At 46.0% G+C, this 9262-nt stretch overlaps 2 protein-coding genes across 2 annotated transcripts; both read right to left on the bottom strand.

Moving 5' to 3' along the window:
* Positions 1-341: 341 nt before the first annotated feature.
* LOC121561601 lies at positions 342-1433 on the bottom strand. The gene is made up of 2 exons (XM_045218472.1): positions 1388-1433; positions 342-1191 (listed from the first exon to the last, which is right to left on the bottom strand). Exons 1-2 carry the CDS (start codon positions 1406-1408, stop codon positions 397-399), a joined length of 816 nt encoding a protein of 271 aa, XP_045074407.1. The 5' UTR covers positions 1409-1433; the 3' UTR covers positions 342-396.
* A 153-nt stretch (positions 1434-1586) lies between these two features.
* LOC123487283 lies at positions 1587-7598 on the bottom strand. Its single transcript, XM_045218467.1, has 10 exons — positions 7254-7598; positions 6389-7054; positions 5674-6192; positions 4959-5477; positions 4061-4762; positions 3163-3864; positions 2772-2966; positions 2286-2588; positions 1670-2089; positions 1587-1598 (listed from the first exon to the last, which is right to left on the bottom strand). The coding sequence occupies exons 1-10, from the start codon at positions 7596-7598 to the stop codon at positions 1587-1589; spliced, it is 4383 nt and encodes a 1460-aa protein (XP_045074402.1).
* Between the last annotated feature and the right edge of the window lie 1664 nt (positions 7599-9262).

Raw genomic sequence — 9262 nt, 5'->3', positions numbered from 1 at the left:
GCTCTGAAAATAAAGTTTGATTTGGTTTTGATCAGGAAAATATCCCACAGTAGAGCCATTCAACCACAAACTTACATTAATATGCAAAGTGTCTCAAATGATTTCGTACATATTTACTAGTGTGTAATGCAGTAATACTGTGATTAATAAGTACTTAATAAGTACTTCTCAAACAGCTTAATAGTCTGGATAATTAATTAATAAAAATGTTATTTCAAGCATTATGAATTTCAAGTTATATGAAGAACACTAATGAAAACAGTTTTTTTGTTGGGGTTCAGATCCCCTTTATTTTTATTATTAAAAATAGGCAGTTCAAAGGAAAGGTGGTGATGGTGGAGAAATTCAGATGCAGAGTGTGTCCCAGAGTTGTGTGTGTGTGTGTTTGTGCTTGAGTCAGTCCTCTTTGGGGAGGCTGATGGTGCATGTGAAGAACTTCCACACACGTCGGAAGAATCGCAGAACGCCATTTTTCTTCCGCTTCTTTGTTTCGCTGGACACCTTTGCCACTGAGTTCAACGCCTCGGTCACTCCGCTGCTCACCTCAGGACAGCTCTCAGTAGATAGCTGCATCACCTTGCTGAGGCCATTTCCAGTGTTCAGAAGGTTTTCAGCAGCCGCTGTCTTCTTTTTGTCACTGGACACCTCTTCCACTGCGTTTGGTGCCTCAGGCACCTCACTGAACACCTCAGGACTTCCCCTGCACACCACAGGACCTCCATTGAACACTTCAGGCACTCCACTGCACATGTCAGGCACTCCACTGCATACCTCGGGACCTCCACTGAACACCTCAGGCACTCCGATGCACACCTCAGGACTGCTGCACACCTCAGGACGGTTCTCAGTGGATAGCTGCACAACCTTGCATAGGCCATTTCCCGTTTTCAGAAGGTTTACAGTAGCCTCTGTCTTCTTTGTGTCACTGCACACCTCTTCCACTGTGTTTGAGGCCTCGGGACTTCCAATGAACACCTCAGGCACTCTAATGCACACCTCAGGACTGCTGCACACCTCAGGACGGCTCTCATTGGATAGCTGCACCACCTTGCTTAGGCCATTTCCCGTTTTCAGATGGTTTCCAGTAGACTCTGTCTTCTTTGTGTCACTGCACACCTCTTCCACTGCGTTTGAGGCCTCAGGACCTCTGCTGCACACCTCAGGAAGGCTCTCAGTGGATCTGAAATAGGACTAAACATACAATGCAGCGTAATGAAAGAGCAAGAACAACACATCTGTCGTTTTTCAAAAAACATACCACAGACATCCAAAGTCTAAGATTATAGTAGCTAATTTATAATGTTGTCCAGATTGAGACAACTCTGATACACCCAACTTTCAAAGATGCTTGACCTTTCATTTACAAAACAGGCTTCTTGTTCATTACCTTTGGGAGTTTTGCAATCATATTAGTGAAGTCTCGGTGCAGCTGATCTTCCCATCCCTCCTTCAGCCACCCTTTGGGGTTCACCACCTTGCTAAGGACATTTTCAGTTTCCAGAAGGTTTTCAGCAGCCGCTGTCTTCTTTTTGTCACTGGACACTTCTTCCACTGCGTTTGGTGCCTCAGGCACCTCACTGAACACCTCAGGACTTCCCCTGCACACCACAGGACCTCCATTGAACACTTCAGGCACTCCACTGCACATGTCAGGCACTCCACTGCATACCTCGGGACCTCCACTGAACACCTCAGGCACTCCGATGCACACCTCAGGACTGCTGTACACCTCAGGACGGTTCTCAGTGGATAGCTGCACAACCTTGCATAGGCCATTTCCCGTTTTCAGAAGGTTTACAGTAGCCTCTGTCTTCTTTGTGTCACTGCACACCTCTTCCACTGTGTTTGAGGCCTCGGGACTTCCAATGAACACCTCAGGCACTCTAATGCACACCTCAGGACTGCTGCACACCTCAGGACGGCTCTCATTGGATAGCTGCACCACCTTGCTTAGGCCATTTCCCGTTTTCAGATGGTTTCCAGTAGACTCTGTCTTCTTTGTGTCACTGCACACCTCTTCCACTGCGTTTGAGGCCTCAGGACCTCTGCTGCACACCTCAGGAAGGCTCTCAGTGGATCTGAAATAGGACTAAACATACAATGCAGCGTAATGAAAGAGCAAGAACAACACATCTGTCGTTTTTCAAAAAACATACCACAGACATCCAAAGTCTAAGATTATAGTAGCTAATATATAATGTTGTCCAGATTGAGACAACTCTGATACACCCAACTTTCAAAGATGCTTGACCTTTCATTTACAAAACAGGCTTCTTGTTCATTACCTTTGGGAGTTTTGCAATCATATTAGTGAAGTCTCGGTGCAGCTGATCTTCCCATCCCTCCTTCAGCCACCCTTTGGGGTTCACCACCTTGCTAAGGACATTTTCAGTTTCCAGAAGGTTTTCAGCAGCCGCTGTCTTCTTTTTGTCACTGGACACTTCTTCCACTGCGTTTGGTGCCTCAGGCACCTCACTGAACACCTCAGGACCTCCATTGAACACTTCAGGCACTCCACTGCACATGATAGGCACTCCACTGCATACCTCGGGACCTCCACTGAACACCTCAGGCACTCTGATGCACACCTCAGGACTGCTGCACACCTCAGGACAGTTCTCAGTGGATAGCTGCACAACCTTGCATAGGCCATTTCCCGTTTTCAGAAGGTTTACAGTAGCCTCTGTCTTCTTTGTGTCACTGCACACCTCTTCCACTGTGTTTGAGGCCTCGGGACCTCCAATGAACACCTCAGGCACTCTAATGCACACCTCAGGACTGCTGCACACCTCAGGACGGCTCTCATTGGATAGCTGCACCACCTTGCTTAGGCCATTTCCCGTTTTCAGATGGTTTCCAGTAGACTCTGTCTTCTTTGTGTCACTGCACACCTCTTCCACTGCGTTTGAGGCCTCAGGACCTCTGCTGCACACCTCAGGAAGGCTCTCGGTGGATCCGAAATAGGACTAAACAGACAATGCAGCGTAATGAAAGAGCAAGAACTACACATCTGTCGTTTTTCAAAAAACATACCACAGACATCCAAAGTCAAATATTATAGTAGCTAATTTATAATATTGTCCAGATTGAGACAACCCTGATACACCCAACTTTCAAAGATGCTTGACCTTTCATTTACAAAACAGGCTTCTTGTTCATTACCTTTGGGAGTTTTGCAATCATATTAGTGAAGTCTCGGTGCAGCTGATCTTCCCAGCCCTCCTTCAGCCACCCTTTGGGCTTCACCACCTTGCTAAGGACATTTTCAGTGTCCAGAATGTTTTCAGCAGCCGCTGTCTTCTTTTTGTCACTGGACACCTCTTCCACTGCGTTTGGTGCCTCAGACACCTCACTGAACACCTCAGGACTTCCCCTGCACACCTCAGGACCTCCATTGAACACTTCAGGCACTCCACTGCACATGATAGGCACTCCACTGCATACCTCGGGACCTCCACTGAACACCTCAGGCACTCCGATGCACACCTCAGGACTGCTGCACACCTCAGGACGGTTCTCAGTGGATAGCTGCACAACCTTGCTAAGGACATTTCCCGTTTTCAGAAGGTTTACAGTAGCCTCTGTCTTCTTTGTGTCACTGCACACCTCTTCCACTGTGTATGAGGCCTTGGGACCTCCACTGAACACCTCAGGCACTCTAATGCACACCTCAGGACTGCTGCACACTTCAGGACGGCTCTCAGTGGATAGCTGCACCACCTTGCTTAGGCCATTTCCCGTTTTCAGATGGTTTCCAGTAGACTCTGTCTTCTTTGTGTCACTGCACACCTCTTCCACTGCGTTTGAGGCCTCAGGACCTCTGCTGCACACCTCAGGAAGGCTCTCGGTGGATCCGAAATAGGACTAAACAGACAATGCAGCGTAATGAAAGAGCAAGAACAACACATCTGTCGTTTTTCAAAAAACATACCACAGACATCCAAAGTCAAAGATTATAGTAGCTAATTCATAATATTGTCCAGATTGAGACAACCCTGATACACCCAATTTACAAAGATGCTTGACCTTTCATTTACAAAACAGGCTTCTTGTTCATTACCTTTGGGAGTTTTGCAATAATATTATTTAAGTCTCGGTGCAGCTGATCTTCCCAGCCCTCCTTCAGCCACCCTTTGGGCTTCACCACCTTGCTAAGGACATTTTCAGTGTCCAGAATGTTTTCAGCAGCCGCTGTCTTCTTTTTGTCACTGGACACCTCTTCCACTGCGTTTGGTGCCTCAGACACCTCACTGAACACCTCAGGACTTCCCCTGCACACCTCAGGACCTCCATTGAACACTTCAGGCACTCCACTGCACATGTCAGGCACTCCACTGCATACCTCGGGACCTCCACTGAACACCTCAGGCACTCTGATGCACACCTCAGGACTGCTGCACACCTCAGGACAGTTCTCAGTGGATAGCTGCACAACCTTGCATAGGCCATTTCCCGTTTTCAGAAGGTTTACAGTAGCCTCTGTCTTCTTTGTGTCACTGCAAACCTCTTCCACTGTGTTTGAGGCCTCGGGACCTCCACTGAACACCTCAGGCACTCTAATGCACACCTCAGGACTGCTGCACACTTCAGGACGGCTCTCAGTGGATAGCTGCACCACCTTGCTTAGGCCATTTCCCGTTTTCAGATGGTTTCCAGTAGACTCTGTCTTCTTTGTGTCACTGCACACCTCTTCCACTGCGTTTGAGGCCTCAGGACCTCTGCTGCACACCTCAGGAAGGCTCTCGGTGGATCCGAAATAGGACTAAACAGACAATGCAGCGTAATGAAAGAGCAAGAACTACATATCTGTCGTCTTTCAAAAAACATACCACAGACATCCAAAGTCAAAGATTATAGTAGCTAATTTATAATATTGTCCAGATTGAGACAACCCTGATAAACCCAACTTACAAAGATGCTTGACCTTTCATTTACAAAACAGGCTTCTTGTTCATTACCTTTGGGAGTTTTGCAATCATATTATTGAAGTCTCTGTGCAGCTGATCTTCCCAGCCCTCCTTCAGCCACCCTTTGGGGTTCACAACCTTGCTAAGGACATTTTCAGTGTCCAGAAGGTTTTCAGCAGCCGCTGTCTTCTTTTTGTCGCTGGACACCTCTTCCACTGCATTTGGTGCCTCAGGCACCTCACTGAACACCTCAGGACTTCCCCTGCACACCTCAGGATCTCCATTGAACACTTCAGGCACTCCACTGCACATGTCAGGCACTCCACTGCATACCTCGGGACCTCCACTGAACACCTCAGGCACTCTGATGCACACCTCAGGACTGTTGCACACCTCAGGACGGCTCTCAGTGGATAGCTGCACCACCTTGCTTAGGCCATTTCCCTTTTTCAGATGGTTTCCAGTAGACTCTGTCTTCTTTGTGTCACTGCACACCTCTTCCACTGCGTTTGAGGCCTCAGGACCTCTGCTGCACACCTCAGGAAGGCTCTCGGTGGATCCGAAATAGGACTAAACAGACAATGCAGCGTAATGAAAGAGCAAGAACTACATATCTGTCGTCTTTCAAAAAACATACCACAGACATCCAAAGTCAAAGATTATAGTAGCTAATTTATAATATTGTCCAGATTGAGACAACCCTGATAAACCCAACTTACAAAGATGCTTGACCTTTCATTTACAAAACAGGCTTCTTGTTCATTACCTTTGGGAGTTTTGCAATCATATTATTGAAGTCTCGGTGCAGCTGATCTTCCCAGCCCTCCTTCAGCCACCCTTTGGGTTTCACCACCTTGCTAAGGACATTTTTAGTGTCCAGAAGGTTTTCAGCAGCGGCTGTCTTATTTTTATCACTGGACACCTCTTCCACTGCGTTTGGTGCCTCAGGCACCTCACTGAACACCTCAGGACTTCCCCTGCACACCTCAGGACCTCCATTGAACACTTCAGGCACTCCACTGCACATGTCAGGCACTCCACTGCATACCTCGGGACCTCCACTGAACACCTCAGGCACTCTGATGAACACCTCAGGACTGCTGCACACCTCAGGACGGCTCTCAGTGGATAGCTGCACCACCTTGCTTAGGCCATTTCCCGTTTTCAGATGATTTCCAGTAGACTCTGTCTTCTTTGTGTCACTGCACACCTCTTCCACTGCGTTTGAGGCCTCAGGACCTCTGCTGCACACCTCAGGAAGGCTCTCGGTGGATCCGAAATAGGACTAAACAGACAATGCAGCGTAATGAAAGAGCAAGAACAACACATCTGTCATTTTTCAAAAAACATACCACAGACATCCAAAGTCTAAGATTATAGTAGCTAATTTATAATATTGTCAAGATTGAGAAAACCCTGATACACCCAACATTCAAAGATGCTTGACCTTTCATTTACAAAACAGGCTTCTTGTTCATTACCTTTGGGAGTTTTGCAATCATATTATTGAAGTCTCTGTGCAGCTGATCTTCCCAGCCCTCCTTCAGCCACCCTTTGGGGTTCACAACCTTGCTAAGGACATTTTCAGTGTCCAGAAGGTTTTCAGCAGCCGCTGTCTTCTTTTTGTCACTGGACACCTCTTCCACTGCGTTTGGTGCCTCAGGCACCTCACTGAACACCTCAGGACTTCCCCTGCACACCTCAGGATCTCCATTGAACACTTCAGGCACTCCACTGCACATGTCAGGCACTCCACTGCATACCTCGGGACTGCTGCACACCTCAGGACGGCTCTCATTGGATAGCTGCACCACCTTTCTCAGGCCATTTCCAGTGTTCAGAAGGGCTCCAGTAGCCTCTGTCTTCTTTGTGTCACTTAACACCTCTCCCACTGCATTTGACACCTCAGGCACTCCACTGCACACCTCAGGACCTGTGCTGCACACCTGTGAACTTATGCTGCACACCTCAGGACCTCTGCTGCTCACCTCAGGACCTCTGCACATCACCTCAGGACCTCCGCTTCTCACCTCAGGCACGCTTCTGCACACCTCAGGACCTCTGCTGCACACCTCAGGCACTCTGCTACACACCTCAGGACCTCTGCCACACATCTCAGGAAGGCTCTCAGTGGATCCGAAATAGGACTAAATAGACAATGCAGAGCAATGAAAGAGTAAGAACAAAACAATATCTGTCCTTTTTCACAAAACATACCACAGACATCTAAAGTCAAAATGTATAGAAGCTAATTTGTAATATTGTCCAGTTTGAGACAACTCTGATACACCCAACTTGGAAAGACACTTGACCTTTCATTTACGAAACAGGCTTCTTGTTCCTTACCTTTGGTAGTTCCGCAATCATATCATAGAATTTTCGGGTTAGCTGATCTTTACAACCCTCCTTCAGCCACACTTTGGGCTTCACCACCTTGCTGAGGACCTTTCCATCTCCAGCAGCCTCTTTCTCCACACCGACCAGGGCCAGCGGTTCAGCCTGGACATCCACCACATTGTTATTCGGAGACTCCACTGAAGCCTCCTCGTTGGTGTTGTCAATGTCAGCAGCCCCAGCGACACTGGCCGGGCACTTGGTCTTTGGTCTTTTCTCTTCAATTAGAGTTTCCTTTGAAGAGGTCTCAGAATGTCCATAAAGCTCAGAGAGCTGTAAATGGACAGTGACATACATAACTATCTGTATAGCACTTTGTGACATCTGCTGATGTAAAAAGGGCTTTATAAATAAATGTGATTGATTGATATCCTATAGCTGTTTCACAAATAAAACAAACCAAAAACATCCAACGTTGATAGTAACTCCTATGTAATATTGACCAACTTTTACCACCATATTATACAAAGAAACGACAAAGATGCTTGACATTTTATTCAAAGAAACAATATTGGCATTGTAGATGGCTCTTATGTCTTACCTCAGTGGCCAGGCATGTCTCATCCTTTAGGTGCAAGAAGTTCAACTTCCAACGCTCCTCTTTCAGAAGCTGGATGTCTCCGTCGGGCGCAGTGTCCACGATGACATTTGGTATCCTTAATTCATCCTGAACTCTCTGGCCACTGAGCAGGATAACTATCTCTGTCTCTGTTTCCTGTAATTCCAGGCCCCTCTTTGCATCCCAAGTCTATGTAACAACATAATATGTCATTAAAAGACCGTTGATGTACCAGGTGAGACTGGACACTGGTCCATCATTGAAATGATGGGGGAAATTATGAATTTGAACTGATAGCTATTGTTTTTCTCTGGGTACAAAAATGAGCTTGCTGATATTTGAAGTGCTTTACAGTGGGTGTACTGTTTGCTCTACATAGTCCTCACCAATTCAGCTACAGAGACCTTCCTCCATCTCTTCCATGTCTCTGCCTCACGCCTTCATGTGAAAATGGAAATGTATCAGACTGTGTCTGTCTACACTATCTATCAAACTATTGCTATCATCTAATATATTTTGATACATTCGGTTATTATTTGGCCTTGTGTACTGATGTGATAAACTCAAGTTACCTAAATGAAGTATAAAGTTTCGTACTTCGTATTTAAAAATAGTCTGAGAACACTGCACTTACTCCAGGAAGACTCTTTCCCTGCCAGGAGCCAGGCCTTCATTGGTCTCAGAGGGAGGTCCAGTGGGAGCCTTCCCTGGGCTTTCAGCATACAGAATTGCCTCTTGAGCATTTTCTGCAATAGAGTCTTCAATTAGTGACTAAACCAGTTAGAATGTGGCAATCAGAGAGTGATATGAATTGGTTCATGGCAAAAACTTACTGCTCCTCCATGGAGTGTGATGAGGCCTTATTGATTATTAATTGTTGTTGGCCAAAACCCTGCAGAAAGAGCTAGGGTTACTGAGCACAGTACCCAACACCAGATGTCTACAGCAGTACATCTATCTTTTATTAATTCATGCTGGAAAAAGTTATCTAAATGGGAAGAATATACATTATACCTTACATAGAACAAGACCATGCAATATAAACAATGAAAATTCAGATGAGATTAATGAGACTTTAATTATGATGAGGAAGCAAGTCATCTTAGATTGTCGATAAATTGGTTGTATGTCTAATAGATTCGATATGATCCAAGTAACGTTATTTTTCTCAAATGTCGAATGCGTGCAATATCGGTCATTCTCATTATGGGAAGACCTACTTACCTTACTGAGAACAATAAAAAATATTGATTGACTTGAATGAAGAATGCGCGTTTGCTATAGATATACTGTAGGTTGGTTGTGATTGTGAATAACTTAACCTCTGAGTGATACACATAGAATTAGGAATTAGAATGTATGTTATTGGGCATTGTGACGCGTATAGAATTATAATCTAGAT

This window comes from Coregonus clupeaformis, unplaced genomic scaffold, assembly GCF_020615455.1.
Source record: "Coregonus clupeaformis isolate EN_2021a unplaced genomic scaffold, ASM2061545v1 scaf1600, whole genome shotgun sequence".
NCBI classification, from domain to species: Eukaryota; Metazoa; Chordata; class Actinopteri; order Salmoniformes; family Salmonidae; genus Coregonus; species Coregonus clupeaformis.
Note: the sequence above shows the minus strand (reverse complement) of the source record. Positions and strands in the feature narration are given on the sequence as shown.

Excerpts from the sequence above, each read along its gene's own strand:
- LOC123487283 (XM_045218467.1), bottom strand. The coding sequence starts at position 7,598 with ATGTATGTCACTGTCCATTTACAGCTCTCTGAGCTTTATGGACATTCT. Across the intron at positions 2,967-3,162 it reads TGATTGCAAAACTCCCAAAG|TCCTATTTCGGATCCACCGA; the intron begins GTAATGAACAAG and ends TTGTCTGTTTAG. Across the intron at positions 2,090-2,285 it reads TGATTGCAAAACTCCCAAAG|TCCTATTTCAGATCCACTGA; the intron begins GTAATGAACAAG and ends TTGTATGTTTAG.
- LOC121561601 (XM_045218472.1), bottom strand. The coding sequence starts at position 1,408 with ATGATTGCAAAACTCCCAAAG. Across the intron at positions 1,192-1,387 it reads TGATTGCAAAACTCCCAAAG|TCCTATTTCAGATCCACTGA; the intron begins GTAATGAACAAG and ends TTGTATGTTTAG.